Source organism: Hemibagrus wyckioides, linkage group LG20, assembly GCF_019097595.1.
Source record: "Hemibagrus wyckioides isolate EC202008001 linkage group LG20, SWU_Hwy_1.0, whole genome shotgun sequence".
Lineage (NCBI taxonomy): Eukaryota > Metazoa > Chordata > Actinopteri > Siluriformes > Bagridae > Hemibagrus > Hemibagrus wyckioides.
In genome coordinates, this window is record NC_080729.1 from 9,948,320 (window position 1) to 9,973,375 (window position 25,056).

The following is a 25,056-nucleotide window of genomic DNA, read 5'->3' on the forward strand; positions in this document are numbered from 1 at the left end:
GAAACCCTGAGAGGAATCAGGCTCAAAAGGGAACCCATCCTCATTTGGTTGACACTGAACAGTAAAAAGTGTAAATGTACATAATGTACTTTCTTCAACAGTTTATAGTCACAAGGAATTGTGCAACCAAGAGCTCCTGAGGATCTAACAGGTCATTGTAGTTTCTGAGTTCATTATTGACTTAACACTAATTCCTTCCTGCCAAAAGTTGATGGATGCAACAACAGGACAAAGATGGCATGATAGTCTCTGTTCACACAGACCTATACCCAGCAGCACTAAGCACCACCAAGTGAATAGTCTCCAACCAGGGGTAGAGCGTCTGGATGGATCAGGCAAGTCCAAGTCCAGAAAAATGAAGCGGTCACACTGGAAACTCAGAACACTGGGAGCTCGGGACTGGCACATATAGCTTAAAGATATTAGATATGCTTTTGATCATGTGATGTTTAAAGACAATGTACATTATGTCCAAAATGCAGGCAGGGACTCCAGGAAGATTATTTGTGGCAACTTAACTTGCGAGAGTGGTAAGGCGACAGCATCCAAACATCCCATTACACCAAACATTCTATGCCCATGAACCTTCCAGATCTGCTTTTTTACCTAAGAAAAGCAATACATTGAAAGCATGACTAAACAAATGTGACTTTAGCCTTGAACACTGAGACTGTGTCTGAGCACTAATTGGAAATGTTCCCTAACTGTGGGGCTTTGAAAAGAAAAGCTCTGCCACATGCTTCTGCCTGTGCTACTTGAGGTACTACCACATATCTTGCAACTTTTGATTGAAGTAGGCGTGGCAGATCATAAAAAACAAAAGATTAATCAGATACTGTGGCACGAGACCTGTCAGTGCTTTATAGGTCAGTAATAGTGTTTTATAATCAATGTGACATTTTACTGGAAGCCAGTGCAATATGGCTAAGATTAAAGTGATGTGTTCATATTTTCTGGTTCTAGTTATGATTCTAGTTGTTGTGTTCTGGACTAACTGGAGCTTGTTTATGCTCCTACTGGAACATCCAGACAGTAAGGCATTCCAGTAATCCAACCTAGAGGTAACAAAAGCATGAACCAGTTTTATCGTGAAGTGACATCATATTTCTTATCTTAGCAATATCTCTGAGATGAAAGAGGCTTTCATCTTTTCTCGGCTTCCCTATTGATATTATCGATGTGAGCTTCCAATAAGTCAATAATCACATCAATGTCTCTTACTGCTGAACATGATACAAAAAGGCCATCCAGAGTTACTCTGTAATTAGAAAGCTTACTTCTGGCTGCATGTGGTCCTATTACGAGCACTACTGTCTTGGCAGAGTTAAGCAGGAGGATAGTAAGCATTCACTGTTTAATGTCCTTTACACATATTTCAATCTAAATAAGATTGTGTCCCTCATCTGACTTAGCTGAAGTATACAGCTGTATGTCATCAGCATAACAGTGGAAGCTAATACCATGTTTACGAATAATTGCCCCAAGGGGTAGCATATATAAGGAGAAAAGCAATGGGCCTAAAACAGAACCTTGTGAAACACTGAACATAATCTTGGTATGCATATAGAAGTCATTATTTAGATCTACGAACTGATATCAATCAGAAATATAAGAACTAAGCCAGGAGAGGGCTGTTCCTTTAACTCCAAACATAACTCGAACATTTTCTAGCCTATCAAGTAGAAAAGTGTGGTCAGTGGTGTCAAAAGCTGCACTGATTAAGTAACACAAGTATGAAGACACAACTCTGATCAGAGGCCAGTAGCAGGTAATTTACCACTTTAACCCTGTGCTATGATGAGGCCTAAATCCTATTGATACATTTCATGAATGTTCTTCCTATGTAGGTATGAGCATAACTGCTGTGCTACAACCTTTTCTAGGATCTTGGAGATAAAGGGGAGGTCTGATATTGGCCTAGTTGGACAGCTGACTAGGGTCGACTTCAGTTTTTTTAATCAAGCATTTGATAACCGCTAGTTTAAAAGATTTCAAGTCAAGTCAAGAAGCGCCAAAAAAAGTGCAACAAAATAGAATGTGCAAACTTGAGAGACTGTAAAACCAGTGGTATCTTAAAACATTATTTGTTTTTAAACATATACAGTATATAGCAGCGATAGGTGACAGTATGAAGTGTGCAAAAGTAGCAGTAGCAGAAGTTGTTAGTGCAAATACAAAATGTAAACATTTGTAGTGTAAGTGGAGTTACAGATTTATGTGTTGAATCTCACACACTTGACACAGGTCAGTTCGCACAGGTGAGAGTGTGTGTGTGTGTGAGAGAGAGAGAGAGAGAGAGAGAGTGAGTGTTGATACAGATTCAGTTTGGGGTATTGAGGAGCCTGATGGCTTGAGGAAAGAAACTGTTACACAGTCTGGTTGTGAGGGCCTCTTTCCAGATGGCAGGAGGGTGAAGAGCGTGTGTGAGGGGTGTGGGGTCATCCATAATGCTGTTGGCTTTGTGGATGCAGAGTGTGGTGTAAATGTCTGTGATAGAGAGGAGAGACTCCAATGATCTTCTCAGCTGTCCTCATGATCTGGACTAACTGATGTCTCCCAGTTAGGAAGTCCAGGATCCGGTTGCAGAGGGAGGTGTTCAGGCCCAGCAGGTTCAGCTTCTCAATCAGGTGCTGAGAGATGATCGTATTGAATGCTTCACTGAGATTTGTTGTAGTTCAGAAGGCTTTCCTTCTATGCAAATTGAAATACTGATAATGTGGTTTGATGCAATTTCTGTTCTAATTTCCTAGTTGATTGTTTTAAGGTTTGTGTGTAGTGATTGTGCCAGAGTGCTAGTTTCTTCTTTTTATTTATTTTACTTTTAAGCAGCACTACAATATCGAAGCACTGCCAGTCTTATCTTGAAAGTGCCAGTGTTGATGCAGGTTTTTATTCCAACCAAGCTGTAGCCACAGCTGAGTCTATTGAAAGCCCAGATTGAGTGATTAAACCCCTGCCTTACTCCCTAAAGTAGAAGAGAAGCTGAAAAGGACAGTGTCAATGGCCATAATAGAGAAAGTAACTCACCCAACTGAATTGTGCACGACCAAAGAAAAATGGAAAAATAATATTCAGTGTGGACTTGAACTTAATGAAAATGTGAACATGAGAAGTTCATCACCAAGATATACTCCCCAGGAGTACAGCATTCTCCAGTTTAGGGGCAGAAAGTGGATTTTGGCAACTCCCTTTTTTTGGCATCAGACCACCTTTTCACACCCAAAATGTGGGTGGTACTTGGGTGGTACTTACTGAACCTCTCCACTGTGTTGCAGCCCCTCAAACCTGCTCAAGTCTGATTTTTACTAGTGTTGGGGGCCACCACAAAGGAAAGCATTCACAGAAGAGAAGCAGTTAACTTCTCAGCCCCTGTCTTAGAGTTTTTGACTCTGCAAAGCCATTAGTGCAGAAGCCAGCAGTTATGGGCTCGGAGTAGTGCTCATGCAGAACCATGAAGAAAGGTTGAAGCCTGTGGCATTCTGCTCAACGCATGCTGACCAATGCTATAAAGAAATACCACATAATTGCCTGATCAAAAAAGAGTACCTTGTAGGAGTGTGGGCCTCTGAGCATTGCTGCCAGTACCTGTGTGGCCTAGAGAAATACAAGCTGCTTACAGACCACAAGCCATTAGTAACCCTTATCAATTCAAAATACCTCGACACCACACCCATACGTTGTTAGTGTTTGCTCATCAGGTTAACGAAGTTCAATCCAGTTGCTGAATATGTTCCCGGAAAACACCTAGTTATGTCCTTCTAGGGTGACCCAGAAGCAGAGGTTAAAGCATACATGGATGCAGTAGAGGATAACCTGAGGGTAAGAACAGATCAAAGACATGAACAGATGGTGAACCCAAGTTCGTCCTCCGGTATATCCAAAATAGCTGGTCGGAACATTTAAACAGCATAGCAGTGCATGCTAGCGTGTGTACAAAAAGTACACATTTTGTCCACAATACTTCCATGACCTCTGCTGGCCAGACTTCTCTGGACAGTAGATGGGGGGGACCTGAGGCCTATTGGGAAGTAGGCTTAATGTATCTTTCATCTGCTGCATTACATTTCTTTGGGCAACCACTTCATCTATGGCCCTCAACATTGTCAGTTTGTTTGTGCTTCTTCAAAATAACACATTTTAAAATCCTTGATCCTTGTTTTGAAATCTTTGCCTGGCAGGGACCTTGCTGATAACTAGCTTGTGTAGTAAACAATTAAGAAAAAAATTATATCTATATTGGACCACTCTTTTTTTGCAAACTGCTCTAGGTCATTCAGATTTGAAGGATGCCTTCTCCCAGCTGCTGTTTTGAGGGATGTTCTATGGGATTCAGATCTGGACTTCAGCACTTTGTTTGTAACTAATTCGGAGTGCTTTTTGAAGTGTGTTTTGGGTCATTGTCCTGCTGGAAGACCCATGACCTCTGGTGAAAATGCACCTTTCTGACTCTGGCCACTACGTTGCACCCCAAAATTCTTTGGTAATTATCAGATTTCATGATACCGTTCACACAGTCAAGGCACCCAGTGCTAGAAGCTGCAAAGAAACCCCAAAACATCTTTAAACCTCCTCCATGTTTGTCTGAAGGGACTGTGTTCTTTTCTTTGAAGCCCTCTTTTCTTTTTCTGTAAACAGTGCCATGATGTTGTTTACTTTTTTGTTTTACTTTTGTCTCGTCTGTCTACAGAACGTTCTCCCAGAAGGATTGTGGTTTTGTCACATAAGTTTTGCCAAACTCCAGTCTTGCTTTTTTATTCCTTTGTGTCAGCAGTGGTGTCGTCCTGGGTCTCCTACCATAGCCTTCCTTTTCATTTAGATGGCGACGGATAGTGTGAGCTGACACTGTTGTACCCTGTGTCTGCAGATGAGCCTGAATTTGTTTGGAAGTTAATCGGGATTCTTTATCCACCATTCGAACAATCCTTTGCTGTAATTTTTCATCAATTTTGCTCTTCTGTCCACGTCCAGGGAGGTTAGCTACAGTGCCATTGTGACATCTGCCACAGAGAGTCTTACCCAATCAAAATAAACTTGGAAAGAAAAAGAAAAACCCTAGACAGCTTTCAGGTCCAGTTCAGGAGTCTTTATGTCTCTGCTGGTGCCACTCACATATATGTAAAGTAAGCCCATGCAAGGCAACAAATACACCACTCCGGCAACGTTACAAATGTAAAACAAATGAAGAAAAATGAAAAGAACTCAGCAGCAGAGTGACCATCTTTACATACGCGCACACTCTTCTCTCAGGCAACTCTCCCATGCGCATGCCCACTCACTCCACACACACCCGTCGGGAGTGGTCGTCTTAGGGGCACAACAACACATTAAAAGGAACAAAACATTAGGTGGTCATTACACCATGGGCTGTAAACCTCTTTATGATATTGCACACAGTGGACACAGGAACATCAAGATCTCTGGAGATGGACTTGTAGCCTTGAGATTGTCCATGTTTTTCCACCATTTTTTTTCTCAAATCCACAGACAACTCTTTACACTTTGTTCTTTTCTCCATGCTCAGTGTGACAAAAAAACACAAAGGTTGAGTCAACTTTTCTCCATTTTAACTGGTTGCAAGTGTGATTATTATATTGTCCACACCTGTTACTTGCAACAGGTGTGTTTAAATACAAATTATAGGAGCATCACATGCTTGAAAAGCAATTATTTCTTACAATTTTTACAAGGTGCCGATAATTTTGTCCAGTCCTTTTTTGAGTTCTGTGTGAAATGTTATCAAGTTTGACTTTTCTTCTCGTTTTTTGTGTTGTTCCAGTGCAAACAAAAACAGTAAACACGTGAGTACCAAAACACTTGCAATTGCAACAATTTTCTGAGAGAAGTGTCATGTTTATGTCATTTTCTGACATAATTGCAAGGGTTCCTTTAAATATTAACTCTAAATAACAATAGTTATATTTTGAATTTAGGAGAAATATTGTCAGCAGTTCACAAAAAATGAAACAAAACTGTTCATCTCACCAATACATGCACCTGTAAGAAAAAAACATAAGAAACATAAGAAACATTATATTTTGCAACAAAAAAACATAAGAAACATTATATTTTGCAGTGGTCTCTTATTTTTTCCAGAGAGAGAGACACACAGTTGCTCTAATCACTAATACGATTTGGATGCATTTCTATATAAATGATAAGACCGAATACTTCTGAAGACTTCTGAATTCATTCTTCTGGTACAATCATTAGTTACCTCATCAAGACTCAGGATTAGGGAGTCTGTTCCAGAAGCATTTAATCCCAGTCCATGATACTAACTCAATTTGTATGTTCTGGATCATGAACTTTGACCCCTCTATCACTTCAGCACAGTTTAATCTCTGTGGTCTAGGTAATCTTAGCCACTGTGTTACTGACTATTGTTTACAACTTTATTTTCACAGTTCTCACAGTGTTTGTCATTAACTGCTATTATTTTCCATGAGCAACCTGTTTGATGGCTGGTTGTTAGTACACCATTGGTTTCTTTCTTTTTCACATTGATGTGTTTATTATGTGCTATGCTTGTACAAAGTCTCTGATAGATTTTTCCTTCCTTTCTCAGCTTCAAAATGGCTTAGTTTTCTCCTACATACAGCTCTTTGATGTCTTCTCTGGCAAAAACAAAGTTTAGACTAAGACATTCAAAGCTTTTTACAGTTTAAACATCTAACTTAGTACACCTGCGCGAGATGAAACATTTGCCAGTCACATGTCAATGATTGCAAGAGTGATCAGCTGTAAATATGAGAATGACAGCTGAAATCCTGATCTGTCATTTTATATACATCTTTTGATTTTTAAACCCAAATGTCTTTTTGTATAGCAAGAAAAAAAAACCTTGTGTGTGGACTGTCTAACACATGCTTTGCTTTTTGTTCAGGTGTTTCAAGGCAGTTACAACCCCACTGATGAGGTTCGTGCCTTTTTCCCAAAACCTACATTGACACGTTACATACGGATACGACCTCTAACATGGGAACAAGGCATCTGTATGCGCTTTGAATTATATGGCTGCAAGATATCAGGTAACAGACAGACACAAATATAGAAATAAGATTATCACCATCAAACAAATGTACAAGCATAGCATCTATTTCTGATATTTTTGGCAATTAATAATATATTCTTCTGACAGGGCTTATTTTTATTAATTGCTTGTTTTTGGCATTGGGAATAGCAATGGTGGACTGGGGTGTTCACACTCTATCAGGCTATATTCTATATTACATCATACTTGTCAGGCCTACTGACTAAACGCGGCTTTACTTATGATGATTTTATGCGTGCTGCCATCATTCTACAGACCCAAAATGGATATACCATACTCTGAAGAATTTAAAATCAGATAACTGTTTCTCATAATCAGAATTCTGAATTCAGGAAATCAGGTTATTCAGTTTATTCAGGTTATCTCCAAAGGTAACCTAATTTGTATTTGGCCAGAAAAGTTTTTCTTGGGCTATATCCAACCCATACAATTGCACACCACCAATTAAACGTGTCTGTATTTGAATGTAGCCAACCAGCAGAACGTTTTTCATTTTAAAAAGTGTTGCAATCATTGATAGTTCATAGATGGTTGTGATTTGCTCATGACCATGTCTGCATTGGTTTTTGTTATGGTTCTTTCAAAGAGAGTCTAACACCCAGTTGTACATTCCCTTGAGTTCCCTTTTGAGGAAACTTAATGCTGTGTGAGTGGCTTGATGCTATGGAAATGCCTCCATGAGACCGATATCTAAAGCTTTTGTGAAGCTAGGCTCTGATCATGGGTTTCACACCTTGAGCTCCACTGCAGCTATGGTTGTCACAGAGATGCTTCTGGGTTTCAATCTCAAAGGGATTAAGGAGAAGGATTAAATCCTTCCTCCTGGATACCCAGCCCAAAGTAGACCCCTGCCTGTTTTCTTAATCCCTTGGGATTTTTATTTTTTTATTAGCCTTAAAAACTCTAACTTTACAACTAGCAGAAAACATATTTAAACATATGCATATAACAAAGCCTAATAATAATAGTTAATGTGTATTAAGTTATAGCTTATTAACATCCTATAGTAAAAAGAAAATAGATAATACAAACAACAACAAAAAATAAAATAAAAAAACAAACATACTTAATGAATGAATTCAATTATGAATTACTTGTCCTAGTCTACTCCAGATTGCTAGGGAGGAAGAGAATACTGATTGACTACTGTCCCAGGCTTGATCGTCTATCTTCCAAGGTCCTCCCACAGACACTAAACCTCTCTGACAGTGCGCTTCATGCAGGTACACAAAATGAAACATGCAAGTTTTGAGTGCGCAGGAAAGCACTCTCCACTCCATTCACACACACTGTCTGGATCTGGGTTTTCTGAGAGTTGGGTGCTGATATATTCCGCTATTTCAGCATGGGCAGACTTTGGCTCTGCAACGCAGAATGCTCTGTTTTCCCAGTCTGTGAATCGGCCAGAGGAGATTTGCTTTTTAACTGCTGGTGGCTCATTTTCTGATGTGGCCGAAACAAAGTCAAACCTCATCTTGTGTATAATTTCATTATCAAGTATATAGATAATAAAAGACAAAGAATAAAATCTTAAGCATAACCTGAATAAGAGCATTAAAAAGAAAACACAAATTTTAATAATACTAATAATAATAATAATGATCAAATTTGTGTTTTCTTTTTCATGCTCTTATTCAGGTTATTATTTGTCTTTTTTCTGTTTATTTTTCTTAAGTGCATTGAACCTGTGTATTCTCTATTTTTGTCTTTTTAAAGCATTTTAGTTGTTTTCAAAAAGTGTTATATAAATAAAGATAAGCCACCTATTAGATTAGATTAGATTAGATTAGATTAGATTAGATTAGATTAGATTAGATTAGATTAGATTAGATTCAAGATTATTGTCATTACACATGTACAAGTACAAGGCAACAAAATGCAGTTTAGCATCTAATCAGAAGTGTGATGAGCAGCAAATGCTTTATATACAGTTATATAGATAATCTAATATGTACAGATAAGGACTTATGTACAATAGGAGCAGTAGTATGGAGATAATTACAGTTGGGTATATACAGTATTATCAAGATATACAGATGTATGTGCTAAGGACATAATATACAGAGTAATATGGACAGTATAAATATGTGCTATGAGCATATACACAGGAGATTAAGTGTCATGTGCATACAATACAGATGGATTGTGCAAATGATGTATTGGCTGAGGCTATGAACAAATTATATACAGTATGTGAATGTGTGCTATAGATGCATTGCCTACGTAGAAGTGACATGGCTTGGTGAAGTAAATACTGTCAACCATAAAGGGGGATGAGGAGTGTGTTGAGGTGAGGGAAGGGCATAGAAGTTCAACGGGGGACAGAAGAAGAAGTAAGAAGACAGCTTTGGGAAAAAAACTGTTCCTTAGTCTGCTGGTTTTGGTCCAGAGGCTCCTGAATCGCCTTCCAGAGGGTAGAAGTTTGAAGAGACTATGGGCAGGGTGGGAAAAATCTTTAAGAATGCTGTGAGAGCAACATAGACAATGCTTCTTCTGGATGTCCTCAATTGCAGGAAGTGGGATTTCCGATGATGCGTTGGATGGTTTTTACCTCCCGTTGCAGTGCCTTGCGGTTGGCGACTGAGCAGTTCCCACCAGACTGTAATGCAGTTGGTCAGGATGCTCTCAATTGTACAGTGGTAAAAGTTCACCAGGATGGTTGAAGACAGGTGGTTCTTCTTCAGTGTGTTTAGGAAAAAAGGCGCTGGTATGCCTTTTTGACCACACTGGAGGTATTGGTGGTCCAGGACATGTCACCTGAGATATGGGTCCCCAAAAACTTGAAGTTGGATACACGCTTGACAGCCATTCTGTTGATGTGGATGGGGTCGTGCGTTCTTCCTTTCTCCCTCCTAAAATCCACAATGAGCTTCATTATCTTGCTGATGTTAAAGAGCAGGTTATTGTCAGCACACCATGCCACCAAGTGTTGCACCTCCGCCCTGTAGGCTGTCTCATTGTTGTCACTGATGAGGCCGATCACCGTGGTCTGCAAACTTGATGATGGAGTTGGATCCATACACAGGCCTGCAGTCATGGGTGAAGAGGAACGGGCTAAGGACACAGATCTGTGGTACGTCGGTGTTAAGTATGATGGTGGTGGTGCAGATGTGGCCTGACCTAACATGCTGGGGTCTGTTGGTCAAAAAGTCCATGATCCAGTTGCGGAGGGGGGTATTGATGACAAGATCTCTGAGTTTAGTGGTTAACTTAGAGGAAATTACAGTGTTAAAGGCAGAGCTAAAGTCAACAAACAGTATACATGTGTTTGTATTGTTGTTGTCCAAATGTGTGAGTACTGAGTGCAGCACTGTTGAGACTGCATCCTCTGTGCTCCTAATGCTGCGGTAGGCAAATTTGTGTGGGTCCATTGTGGGAAGGAGGCATTTCTTGAGGTGTGCCAGGGCCAGTGTGAGTGCTACAGGGCGGTAGTCATTCAGGCACTTTGGGGAGGAGTGTTTCGGCACTGGCACAATGGAGGTGGATTTCAAGCATGTTGGCACAACTGCATGGGCGAGGGACTGGATGAAAATGTCTGTAAAGACCCCTGCAAGCTGCTCAGCACATGCCCTTAGCCTGCGTCCAGGGATGCCATTGGGGTCAGGAGCCTTACATGCGTTGATCTGGCTGAGTACATTGTACACATCTGTGGAGGTGAGTGTGAGGGTTTGGTGGTCTGCAGAATGATGTCTTTCTCCTTGTTGTCTGTTTTAAAGCAAGCATAAAAGTCATTTAGCTTGTTAAGAAAGGAGACATCTGTGTCATTCAGGGTGGAGTTGCTGGGCTTGTAGTCACTGATGGCCTGAATGCCCTGCCACATGCGTCGGGGGTCGGAATTGGAAAAGTGTTCCTCCACCTTAAGCTTGTAGCAGTATTTGGCCTTTTTTATGCCCGTTAGATTTGCCCTGGATGTGCTGTAGGTCTGTGTGTCACCTGATCTGAAGGCGGTGTTGCGGGCCTTCAACAGGATATGTCTGATTAGGGTACGTGGCGATCTGTTTCTCGGTAGTAACACTGTCACTGGTGGTAATGATGATAGTCAATACAGAAGAAGTGTAGGTGTTAATGTCGGTATGAGTGCCACAGGTGGCCTCAGAGGCAAACATACTCCAGTCTGTGTGCTAAAAACCTGCCCTAAAATACAGAGTCTGCCCCCCTGGCCACACTTTGATGGTCCTCTCTGATGAGGAACAAAGAAAGGTGATCAGACTGTCTGATCAGGTGGGGGAAGGGGTCGCAGTGTAGGCTCCAACAATGTTTGTGTGGACATGGTCCAATGTTTTGCCACCTCTGGTATGGCAGGAAACATGCTGGTGGAATTTGGGGAGCACTGTCTTTAAGATGGAGTGAGTAAAATCACCCACAACAATAAATGTGGCTTCTGGGTAAGCTAATGCTAATGACCGCATGAAGATCATTCATAGCAAGCTTGGCATTAGCATCCAGGGGGATATAAGCTGCTGTTATGATGACGGAAGTGAAGATAGAAATGTCTACACTTAATCATAAGAATCTCCAGGTTATCTGAGCAGTGACTTTCAACAGTAACAGAGTTTGTGCACCAAGTTTTGTTGAAATAAATGCACAATCCCCCACCTCTTGTCTTACCGGAGTCATCTGCTGATCTATCTGCCCGGAGTGTGTGGCATCCAGCTAGCTCAATAGCATTATCGGGTACTCCACCGTGTAGCCATGTTTCTGTGAAGATCATGACATTATAGTACGAAAGTCTCTTCCTGTGGGTGATGCAAAGTCGTATCTCATCCATTTTATCCAACAATGACCGCACATTATCAAGAAAGATGCTAGGTAAAGAGAGCCAGTGCGGTGTTAGCGTTTGCTTAGCTCTTAGCCCTCTACATTTCCCCCGCCTTTGTTTACGGTCTCTTCCCCACCTGCAGGCACTTCCACCTGGCCGGGTAGGGTGCATAGTAACAGACCCGAGATGAGCAGAAAAAATACTGCAAAATTGCAAAAGCTGGGGAGACATTGAGGCTTGCGTTGTGCACGCGCCACCATATTGGTCTTAGTCTAGTGCTTGACTTCTCATAAATAAGAATTGGCTATAAGTTCTACAAACATGGGCATGCCCAATGCTTGTGCATGACACATAGATTTTCTGTCGTTTCTCAGCTTCAAAATGGAATGCTCTTCATTCCATTCATTTATAAACAGCAAATATATATTTTTAATACTAAATGCAGTATAACAGGGGAAACCCCAGGGCTTAAACAAAGAATAGACATTCAGAGCTATTAACTGTTTAATCTAACAGGGTACACATAAGCTTTTTTGATCATTTGAAAAATGGTTGGGTTCAAACAAAAGGTCCCATATCCTAATATGCTTAATACATCTCAAAGTAAATGTCAGGAAATTAAATCTGATGTTTGAATATAGCACAAACAAAAAATTGCATTCCAGTACTTTCACAAACTGTATCTGGAGGATTTTCAAATACATTGTCTTTTTTCTTTTTTTGTTTATTACCTACTGTTTACAGATTCCTACTGTTTCTTGTTTCATTGCTCTTCTTGGTTTCTTATAGTCTATTTTCTAGTTTCTTCCAGTCTAATCATTAACTACATAAATACATCCAAAAGTTTGCAGTAGTGCCGTTTTGCTGCTTTAATGACTGCAGTTTGCAATCTTTTCTAAATGATTAGCTCAAAGAAGGAATGCGTAGATCTTGCTAAATGCTTTGTTTCTTCTTTAAATTGCTTCATTACCTTTTGTATTCACAGAGGGACTGTTTTTTCCTATTTCTGCTGAGTAATACTCTTATATCAAATCCCCTGCTGTGTGATAAATTGTTACTGTTAATAATATTATATTTAATTATTAGTAAAGTCCTTAAATTTCCAAATAGGAAATATTCTATGTACTAGTCCACTTGGATTCTCTTAAATACTACAGACTTCTTAAAACTGTCAGCATTTATAGTATATAATTGCAAGAGAGTAATTATAATCCCATTTATAATCCCATTATCCCTGTTCCACTCATGTGTTATTCATAACTTTCAGACATGGATGTAAAATATTGCAATCATTCAATGAGGTTATCATTGATAATAACAGTGAAACATCTACATATTTTTGCATCAGCTTGTGTTTCAGCAGATCTGATGTTGAATGCATCATATTTCATAAATGCACAAATCTCAACTCAAGCAGTGCCTCTGGGCCCATCAATTAGAATAAGATCAGTGAGGTTAGTAGACAGACCATACACTCCAACCTTTGCTGGTAAATTACCTGCAGAGGGTCTGCTGATGGCATCACCAGGGGTTGTAGATGTACCAAAACCAGCCTTTCCATAATGTGAGTTTAACACTACTGGTTTAGTTTCACCACATACCTGTTCCCATTAAGAAAGGCTCCTTTCTCCCTTTTTAGAAGGGTCTTAATGTCTCACATAACCCAGGATATACTATTTGTTGTTATTTTGATAGAATGCTTTCAAAATAAAAGATAATATAGTAATTTACACCATTCATTAGACCATTGTCCTCCTCACTGTTCTGGTGATTAGAAGCTGCCATCAGACCAGAGATGTCATATATTCCCTGGCTGTATAGTCCACGTACAGTGTAAATGAGTCATATATGGCTTAATTCCCCTGAGATTGCAATAAAGGCTTAGGTTTGCACTTTTTTTGCTGAAAAAAATGGCAAGTCCTCTCTTGCCACTCTCTGTGAATTTCCTTTTGGCCTGTATTGCCTGAAAATCATTAAACTTATGTTTGAGTCAAAAATATGTCCAATTTGTCATGTTTTTGTAAATAAATGTTTAAATTTTAATTTGTTCATTAAATAAAAATAAAAAATGTGACTTTTTGCCAGAAATGTTGTGTTAACATTACATTGTTATACTTCTTTCACTTGAATATGTTGATCATCTCTATTTTTAATTTCTCTTTCTCTTTTTTCTTAGACTATCCCTGCTCTAGCATGTTAGGAATGCTTTCAGGTCAAATCTTGGACTCTCAGATCTCTGTGTGGCCTGAGGTGGAGAGGGGCTGGTTACCCGAGCAGGCCAGGCTGCTAACAGGCCGCTCTGGCTGGGTGGCACCATCTGTATCACATGGCATAACAAACAGTTCCTGGTTGACAGTGGACCTTGGTAATACCTACTGGGTCACCGCACTCATCTTGCAGGGGGGAAAACACAAGAATAAGATCATGTTTGTCAAACGCTTCAAACTGGTCTATAGCACAGATGGCTCTGACTGGCGATACATCCAGGTGGATAACAGCAACAAAGCTAAGGTAAAGAGAGAGAGAAAGAGAAAGAAATGGGGAGAAAACATGCCTAGTTATTGAAAGAAAATATAAGAATTTTTCAGGAAAGGTATATATTCTTTGTTGGTACATGAACAATAATACATACTTCAGAAATATTTCAATATAGAGAAAAAAGAAAATTAATCAGGGATGTACATAACATATGTAGATATGTATATGTCTCAACCTGCAGGTATTCATGGGGAACCAAAATCATGACACTCCAGAGGTGCGTTTCTTTAAGCCACTGACAATGCGTTTTCTACGGGTATATCCTGAGCGTGGGTCGCATGATGGCATGGCTCTCAGACTGGAGTTGCTGGGCTGTGACACCCGATGTGAGGAACAGCTAACTTCATTACAGCCATCTAAGCATAGACATGATAACCCAATTTGAATGTTTTGAATGTTTAAATAACATGTTGAAAAGAGATTTTTTTAAATTGTTGAGGAGAAAAACTGGCATAAGGATGAATGGAAAATGCAGTAGAGTAAATTTTCAATTCAATTCAATTCAATTTATTTGTATACTGCCTTTTACAATGGACATTGTCTCAAAGCAAGTTTACAAAAGAAGAGAAACAGTGAAGGGAGAGGAAAAAAATAACTAAATAACTAAAAATAAAAATAAATTATTAAATTAAATTATTAAACTATATTATCCATATTTTATTTTATCGCTAATGAGCAAGTCTATGGTGACAGTCTCAAGGAAAAACTCCCTGAGATGATATGAAGAAGAAACCTTGAGAGGAACCAGGCTCAGAAGGGAACCCATCCTCGTTTGGGTGACACTGGACAGTAAATAATGTAACTGTTACTGATTAATGTCCTTTCTACAACTGCAATCAATGGCCTATGAGGAACTTATAGGTCACTGTAGTTTCTGAGTTCATTATAGACACTAATTCCTTGCTGTCACAAGCTGACAGATGAAATAGCAGACCTGTGACGGTGTGAAAGTCCCCAAGTGGCTCGGTCCACGGCTGTCTCCTGGGTCACAGGCTGTCCCCACAGATCCATCCACAGGATCAGTGAGCACCACCAAGTGATGAGACTCTGACCAAGCGTAGAGGCAGTGGTCACACTGGAAACTGGCAAACACTGGGAGCTCAAGAGTGGGGTGTATAGCTTGACAGAGAAAGACAGAGAGAAAGAGAAAGATATTAAGTATGCTTCTGATCATGTGATGTTTAAAGACAGTGTAGATTATGTGTGAAGTGCAGGCAGGAACTCTGGCAAGAGTAGCTATGACAGCATAACTAAAAGGGAGAAAGCCAGAAGGTGACAGACATGAGGTCTTCCCAGGACATAAAGCGTCCAACCACTTCACAATGAAGTCAGCAATGAACCTTCCAGATCTGCTCCTTTACCTAAGAAAAACTATACAAAAACTGTCTATGAAGCCCACAATGTTTTCAGAGCATCTCTTGGTAACCTCAGACTGACAAAGGCGTATATCATTAGCTCCTACATGGAAAACTATCTTTGAGAACCTGTGCTTGCCTAGGACCCTAAGATTACCTGCTATGTCTGACGCCCTGGCTCCCGGAATACACTTAACCCATGCTGCTGGAGTCCCTAAAGGCCTAGCTAATTTCACATGCCATAAGATAGAGTCTCCTATCACCAGAGCTCTTTCAGGTTTCTCAGTGTGTGCTTCACTTAGGAGAGCAAACCTGTTGGACATGTGAAGCGGAGAGGAGTGGTGCTCCCATGGGCAAGCCTTAGCGTTACCCTTGGCTATGTGACTATGCCGCCGAGTCATCACCCATTCGCCCCTCTGTGAGGGCTCTAATGCAGGAGTTGGGGGTTACTATCTCCACCTAAGGCATCTAGACTTCTCCCTACAGACACTACACTACTCTCATTAACCCTCTCTATAGCTAATATCTTCTCTGTGAGAGAGCTAACTAGCGCACACTTATCACAAGTAAAATTAACACTAACGACAGAGGAAGAATTACTAAACATCCTGCAGCTCACACACTGTACAAGCTGAAAGTTAGTCATACTTTATGATTACGTACCTTAAGTGAATTTGACCTGGATATTAAAGAGCTCTGAAGTGGGTTTTCCTCCGATTGCTGTTTGAAAACCGGGGAAAAAAAGCTTCTCCTGAGAAAAAACAAAAGAACAATTAACTGCAATATGCAAGTAAAGATTTTGAAAATGTAACCTGACAGTCTAAAATATTCAGGAAAAAGAGAAAATTAGACAATATTAACTTAGAATAAAAAACACAGACACAGGCAAGAAACTCGTGGTAATCGTGAGTGTCATGAGTAAATGTCAGCATTACTACTGTGTGTTTGGCAGACTATTTATAAAATGGTAGTTGCATGAAATTAAACCTATGCCTAAAAGTGGCTGTTATGGCATAACTATATGTTATCTGTAAGTTTATGTTGATGTAATACGATATCAAGTAATACAATTAGATTCAGCACCAACGTAACAAAATTAAATTAGCAATTATGAACAAAAAACAAGTGTTCAAAAAGAGTTTTTCATAGAAGGTAAAAAAATATGATCTATATACAGAATTAGAAATATTTGCATAATAAAAATGAACAATAACACATACACTACCAGTCAAAAGTTTGGACACACCTTCTAATTCCATGGTCTTTCCTGATGTTTATTTCTTTCTACATTGAAAAACAATGCTGAAGGCGGCCGAAATACACAATAATGTCCTTTGAACAGTTGATATTGAGATGTCTGCTACTTATGCTCTGTAAAGCATAAGTGGTCTTGCTTTACTGGGATGGTCTTCATGTGAGCCAGTTTCATCATGGTGCTTGATGGGTTTTGCAAATGCACTTGACAATACTGTTCTTGCAAGAACTATTCCAGAACACCTGACCTTCGTGTCTTAAAATAACAACTGACTGTTTTTTGTTGTCATTACATATGGATTACTTAAGTCCATGTGTGTTATTTCATAGTTTTGAAATCTCCAGTATTGTTCTAGAATGTAGAAAATAAATCCCTAAACAAAAAACACTGAATTAAAAGGTGTGTCCGAACTTTTGACTGGTACTGTATGTAAAAAAAAAAAAAAAAAAAACTGTGCACAGGTTTTAGGCAGGTGTGAAGAAATGCTGTAAAGTAAGAATTCTTACAGAATGTAACAGCCAGACTCTGCTACTAAGGTAAGGTTGTGGAAGACATTTTCATGTCATACGCCATGGCAAAATTGAACATAACAACAAGACACAAGGTAGTTATACTGCATCAGCAAGGCCTCTCCCAAGCAAAGATCTCAAAGCAGACTTACAAGGGATTTGCTGTTCAAGCTATTTTGAAGAAGTACAACGAAACAGGCAATATTGAGGACCTTATATGCAGTGGTTGACCAAGGAAACTTAATGCAGCGGATGAAAGACACATCTTGCTTACTTTCCTTTGGAAGATGTCCAGCAGTGCCATAGCAAGGAACCGGCAGAAACCAGTGGGACCCAGGTACACCCATCTGCTGTCTGGCCAGAAGTGGTCTTCATGGAAGAATTGTGGCCAAAAAGCCATACATCTGTTGTGGAAACAAGGGTAAGTGACTCAACGTCACACGAAAACATAGGAGACACCTGGGGTGCAGAAAAATGGCAGCAGGTGCTCTGGACTGATAAGTCAAAATTTCAAATATTTGGCTGTAGCCGGAGGCAGGTTGTTTGCATAGGACTGGAGAGTGGCAAAATAATGAGTGTACATACTCAAACAGTGAAGCAGGATGGAGGTTCCTTGCATGCTTGGAGCTGCAATTCTGCAAATGAAGTTGGAAATTTGGTGGTCACAACAAATATTGGTTTGATTTGGATATCTCTTCTGTTCATTTACTTTCCATTTTGTTAATTGATAAAAATAAATTATCAACACTTTTTAAAGCATTCTTACTTTACAGCATTTTTTTAGACCTGCCTAAAACTTTTGTACAATACTATATAATAATTGTTACCGGGTCTTTTGTTTATATATAAAGAGCATTAGTGAAGTCAGAAAAGAAGGCCTAGTTTGCGGTCTGTGTTCCAATTAGTTCCAATTACAGTGAGTCATTCAAATTATACCGTCTAATATCTTTATCCTGAATATTTTATGCTGTCACTTTCGTTTGATAAATTTTTTACTTACCTATTGCAGTATTTTTTCTGGAGATACTTTTCCTTTTCTGTCTGCAAACAGCAAGCAGAGAAAAACCTAATTCAGATCTTTTCAGTATCCAACCCATATTCACTCAAAGGTACGTAATCGTTAAGTATGGCAAACATTCGGCTTGTATAACATGTGAGCTGCAGGATGTTTAATGATTCTTCCTCTGTTGTTAGAGTTAATTTTACTCGTGATGTGTATTTTGGTTAACTCACTGACTGAGAAGATTTTAGCTTTAAGGGTGCTCATGCAGATGCACAAAGCTAAAGCTATTGCTCGCCCATGGGAGCACCACTCCTCCCTGCTTCACATGTCTAACAGGTTTGCTCTCCACAGTGAAGCACCCACTGAGAAACCTGAAAGAGCTCTGGTCATAGGTGACTCTATTTTAAGGTATGTGAAATTAGCTAGGCCTTTAGGGTCTTCAGCAGCATTGATTAGGTGTATTCCGGGAGTCAGGGTGTCAGACATATCAGGTAGTCCTAGGCAAGTGTAGGTTCTCAAAGGTAGTTTTACATGTAAGGAGATATATGCCTTTGTTAGTAAGAGGTTACTAAGAGTAATATTGTAGAGGTGTGTAAATTAGTGAAGGCGATGTCATAGTATGCTCTGGCCCCATCCCAGTGTGGCATAGCAATTGGTTGAACTGCTAGATATCGTAGATCCATAGTCTTAGAACAGGTTTAATTAATTGGTGACAATCCAGAGCCAGCACCAGGGAGCAGACAAGCAGGCTAATCCAAGCATCAACTAGCTGCAATGAGGCATCACCCAGGGTTCACAACATAGAGACTGTGTCTGTTCCCTGAGCTAAACAAACCTGAATAGCACCTGAATAACATAAAATTAGATTATAGTGAAAGCACAGTCAGTACCTTTGATCTGAATCTAGGACTGTTAAATATACGATCTCTTGTATCTAAAGCACTTATTATTAATGAAATGATTACTGATCAGGAGTTTAGTGGTCTGTGCTTGGATTAAACCAAATGAGTATGTAGCATTAAATAAAGCTTGTCTGCCTAATTATAATTACAATTATAATAAGGTGTCGCAGTTATTCATGATAATAAGCTAGGCATCACACAAAAATCTAGACATAAATTCAATACTTTTGAAGTTCTTTATACTAACATGCCGTATTTAGCCACAAAAAAATAAGTCTTCTAAGTTGATTCCATTTAGATTAGATTAGATTAGTTCTAGATCTCTAGATTAGAAGGGTAAATAGTCCATGATTCGGGTGAGAGGCGTCTTTGATAATGCCTTTTGCCCTCTGCAGGCAGCGTTTATTTTAAATGCTATTAATGGAGGGTAGGGTTATTGTTATTTACAGACCTCCAGGGCCATATTCTGAATTACTCTGTGAATTTGAAAGATTTCATTTCAAACCTAGTTGTTTCTTTAGACATTCATTTAAAGCATTAAGAGTTAAACCTACATTAACATATGCAGTTTACCAATAGTCTCCCAGGATTATCATCCATGATTGGATTGACATTTGACCCCACAGAACTTGATCAAGCAACTGATTACTTGTAGTCAGTGTTTCACTACACCCTAGATATTGTAGCTCCACTTAAAAGGAAAATAATTAAAAAGAAGAAATTACCACCCTAGTACATTGACCACACACAAACCTTAAAACAATTAAGTAGGAAATTAGAATGTAAATGGCATCAAACTAAATTATCAGTATTTCAGTTAGCATGGAAGGAAAGCCTTCTGGGCTACAGCAAATCTCTTAGTGTTGCTAAATCAGCATATCTTTTTGCCCTAATCGAAGATATTTATTAATATTATTTAATTCTAATTTTTTTTAATACTGTTGTAAAACAGTAACTAACTAGGAGTAAAACCACTGTTGAAAAGTGCTATCTATATGCAGCACCAATTACTTCGTGAAATGTCAACAGAAATATTGATAATATCAGGCAGAATATTCAGACTGTTAATTTAAAACCAAACAAATTGATAGATAATTCTGTAGCTAATATTAATATTTCTGATCAGTGTTTAGAATGTTTTACTCCCATTCAAGAACCTGATTTAATTTCACTAATTTAGATAATATCAATAGTTACCAAACCACTTCTAAAAATGATAAATTCTTCACTTAGCACTGGCCAAGTGATCATGTTATCAAACCAGACCTTCCTAGGCCAATGTCAAACCTCCCTTTTATCTCCAAGATCCTAGAAAAAGTTGTAGCACAGCAGTTATGCTCATACCTACATAGGAATAACATTCATGAAATGTATCATCAGGATTTAGGCCTCATCATAACACAGAGACAGCACTGGTTAAAGTGGTAAATGACCTGTTTCTGGCCTCTGATCAGGGTTGTGTCTCCTTGCTGGTGTTACTTGAACTTACTGCAGGTTTTGACATCTATGTCCATATGGTTCTACTTAATAGGCTCGAAAATGTTGTGGGTGTCAAGGGGACAGCCCTCTCCTGGCTCAGGTCTTATTTGACTGATTATCAGTTTGTAGATCTAAACAGTGACTTCTCTGTGACTTCTGTGTTTTAGGCCCACTGCTTTTCTCCTTACATATGCTACCCCTTGGTGCAATTATTCATGTGTATAAACATGGTATTAGCTTTCACTGTTATGCTGATGACACCAAGCTACAGTGAGGGAAAAAATTATTTGATCCCCTGCTGATTTTGTACATTTGCCCATTGACAAAGAAATGATCAGTCTGTAATTTTAATGGTAGGTGTATTTGAACAGTGAGAGGCAGAATAACAACAAAAAAATCCAGAAAAACGCATTTCAGAAAAGTTATACATTGATTTGCATTTTAATGAGTGAAATAAGTATTTGATCCCCTATCAATCAGAAAGATTTCTGGCTCCCAGGTGTCTTTTATACAGGTAATGAGCTGAGATTACAGCAGGAGCACTCTCGGGGAGTGCTCTTAATCTCAGCTCGTTAACTGTATGAAAGACAGCTGTCCACAGAAGGAAGCAATCAATCAGATTCCAAACTCTCCATCATGGCCAAGACCAAATAGCTGTCCATGGATGTCAGGGACAAGACTGTAGACCTACACAAGGCTGGAATGAGCTACAAGACCATCGCCAAGCAGCTTGGTGAGAAGGTGACAACAGTTGGTGCGATTATTCCCAAATGGAAGAAACACAAAAGGGCTGTCAATCTTCCTTGGTCTGGGGCTCCATGCAAGATCTCACCTCATGGAGTTTCAATGATCATGAGAATGGCTGATTCCTCGCCATGTTTGGAGGAGGAGGAATGCTGCCTATGACCCCAAGTACACCATCCCCAGGTGACAGGACAACTGCACCGCATCAAAGGGACGATGGACGGGGCCATGTACCGTTAAATCTTGGATGAGAACCCCCTTCCCTCAGCCAGAGCATTGAAAATGGGTCATGGATGGATATTCTAGCCTGACAATGACCCAAAACACACGGCCAAGGCAACAAAGGAGTGGTTCAAAAAGAAGCACATTAAGGTCCTGTAGTGGCCTAGCCAGTCTCCAGACCTTAATCTGGAAAATCTGTGGAGGGAGCTGAAGGGTCAGCCACAAAACCTTAATGACTTGGAGAGGATCTGCAAAGAGGAGTGGGCCCAAATTCCTTGAGATGTGAGATGTGTGCAAACCTGGTGGCCAACTACAAGAAATGTCTGATGTCTGTGATTGCCAACAAGGGTTTGCCACCAAGTACTAAGTCATGTTTTGCAAAGGGGTCAAATACTTATTTCACTCAATGAAATGCAAATCAATGTATAACTTTTTTGAAATGTGTTTTTCTGGATTTTTTGTTGTTATTCTGTCTCTCACTGTTCAGATAAACCTACCATTAAAATTACAGACTGATCATTTCTTTGTCAGTGGGCAAACGTACAAAATCAGTAGGGGATTAAATAATTTTTTCCCTCACTGTATATGTTTCAGCTAAATCAGATGAGAGACAGCAACTTATTAAGATTGAAGAATGTGTAAAGGACATTAGACAGTGGATGCTTACTAACTTCCTCCTGCTTAACTCTGACAAGACAGTTGTGATTGTACTAGGACCACATGCAGCCAGAAATAAGCTCTTCGATAACAGTAAATCTGGATAGTCTTTCAGTTTTTTCATGTTGAGCATTAAAAGACCTGTGTTTGTTGATGCCGATCATCATTTCATATCATTTGAAGCTTATGTAGATAATATCTCTAGGGTAGCCTTCTTTAATCTCAAAAATATTGCTTAGATAAGAAATATGATGTCACCTCAAGATGCAGGAAAAACTATTTTGTGCTTTTGTTACCTCTAGGCTGGATTATTGTAATTGTAATTGTGCATTACTGTCTGAATGTTCCAGTACGAGCATAAACAAGCTCCAGTTAGTCCAGAATGCAGCAGCTAGAGTCCTATCTAGAACACATCACTGCAATCTTAATCACACTACATTGGCTCCCAGTCAAATTTTGAAATGATTATAAAATACTATTACTGACCAATAAAGCACTGAATAGTCTCGTGCCACTGTACCATATATTTTTTTTAATTATCTGCCATGCCTACTTTGATCAAAACGTGCAGGCTATTTGGTTGTACCTCAAGTAGCAAATGCTAAAGCAGGGGGCAGAGCTTTTACTTACAAAGCCCTGCAGTTATGGAACATCCACTTATTGTTTGAGATTCAGACACAGTCTCAGTGTTTAAATCTAGGCTTTGTTTATATGTGTTTAGTCAAGCTTCCAATGTATATTTTTTTTAGGTAAAGGAACATATCTAGAATGTCTATGGGTATGTTTAGATGCTGTCACCTTACCACTGTCACAAGTCGCTCAGGTTTGCTGACTGTGAAGTGGTTGGACGCTTTATGTCCCAGGAAACGTTCATGTCTGTGACCTTCTGGCCCTCCCTTTTAGTTATGCTGTCATAGTTAGTCTTGCTGGAGTCCCTGCCTGCCTGCACTTTGCACATAATCCATATTGTCTTTAACCATCACATGATCACAAGCATCTCTGTCTTTTTTTTTTACTCATTCTCATGCTCATTGCTGCTGGGGATAGACCTGCGTGAACTGTCTGTGACCCAGGGGACTGCTGAGGATAGAACCACTTGCATCAGTTTGCTTTTGGCAAGAAGGAATTAGTGTTAAGTCTATAATGAAATTATGCTGACCTATTAGTTCCTCAGGAGCTCTTGGGTGCACAATTCCTTGTGACTATAAAATGTTAAAGAAAGGACATTATTTATATAATTTACTGTTCAGTATCACCCAATTGAGAATGGGTTTCCTTCTGAGACTGGTTCCTCTCAAGGTTTCTTCCTCATATAATCTCAGGGTGTTTTTCATTGCCACTGTCGCCTCAGACTTGCTTATTAGGGATAAATAGTAACTTAACGCTATACAAATACAAATAAATTAAATTGAATTGAAATATGGTAGATGTCAGAGCTCTATGCAGGCCACTCATATTTTTCTGCACCAACCTTAGCCAACCACTATTAATCTGCAGTTTGTGGGGCACCATCATAATTGTATTTCAAAATACAAATACAAATACTATATTTCAGAAGACTAGGACTATTCAGAATAATTTATGTTTATATACAGTAATGGTTGCTGAGACAGTTAAACAAGCTCCCAGCTCCTCACTGAGCATCTTTCTTTATTAAGCTGCACAATAACAAACACCTACTCAGCACCATTTGTGGTCAAAACACAAAAGACGTTAATCATACCAGTGGTTAACTCTTCGGTAGAAAAATGCACATTTTATTTCCGCTGGAGCAGGCTTGAGCTAGGCCTCTTATTTTGATGTAAGACATTATAGACAATTTTCACTTCTAACTTTGTGGCAACAGTTTGGGGAACTATATGATGGTAGGGCCATATCACTTTGGCCATATAATGTAGCAAAGAGGAGAAAAATTACACATACACAGAAGGGAGCAGAAATATAATAAATAAAAATAAATAACAATAAATTGTCTAAATGGGTGTACATGCAAGCCACCTTGTTCAGGTGGCTGTCAAAGACGTTTTCAGGTTTAGGAGGTCAGACTAGATGATTTGTTGAGCCACCCTCACCACATGATGCAGGTCCTTCTGCCCTGTGACTGTGCAGCTGGCGTGCCACATGGTCATATAATGGACATTAAAATGACATCAAATGCTTCTTAAATTATTGCACAATTTACATTATTTGAAAAAGTCAATAGTCCTCTTAAAGTTAGCCAGAGAAGAATGCTACTTTAACACATTAACAATAATTATATATTTTAATAATGAAATAACATAATTTAGTTGTACTATTTTGTACTAATTCAGCAGCAGTCAAGTGACTGTGGTTGAGCTTACACTCTGTGCTTTTGCAGCACTTCTTATTGAATATATTGGCCATGCTATCAATAAAAAAATAGACTGGTGACTGAGATGACTGACTTTAACCAGAAGGTTATTGGGAAATTTGCAAGCCAGGAAGAAAATTTATTTCTTTTTAAAGTGTGTGTTTTAATGATTACATTCATTATTTCATTACTGATAAACCCACATTGAACTGAAATTCACTGATTCATAGTACATTTATTGCATGCTTTA

At 39.2% G+C, this 25,056-nt stretch overlaps 1 protein-coding gene across 4 annotated transcripts in view; it reads left to right on the forward strand.

Annotated features, from left to right (window-relative positions):
• Positions 1-25,056, forward strand: part of LOC131371136 (neuropilin-1a-like) — a 46,169-nt gene that overhangs the window by 11,369 nt on the left and 9,744 nt on the right. For 3 of the 4 annotated variants that reach the window (XM_058418926.1, XM_058418925.1, XM_058418928.1), the window contains 4 exons: positions 6,884-7,028; positions 8,155-8,274; positions 13,987-14,321; positions 14,530-14,674. In XM_058418926.1, the coding sequence (XP_058274909.1) occupies positions 6,884-7,028; positions 8,155-8,274; positions 13,987-14,321; positions 14,530-14,674 (745 nt within the window). The remainder of the gene's footprint in view (positions 1-6,883; positions 7,029-8,154; positions 8,275-13,986; positions 14,322-14,529; positions 14,675-25,056) is intronic. The other variant, XM_058418927.1, reaches the window with a different exon arrangement.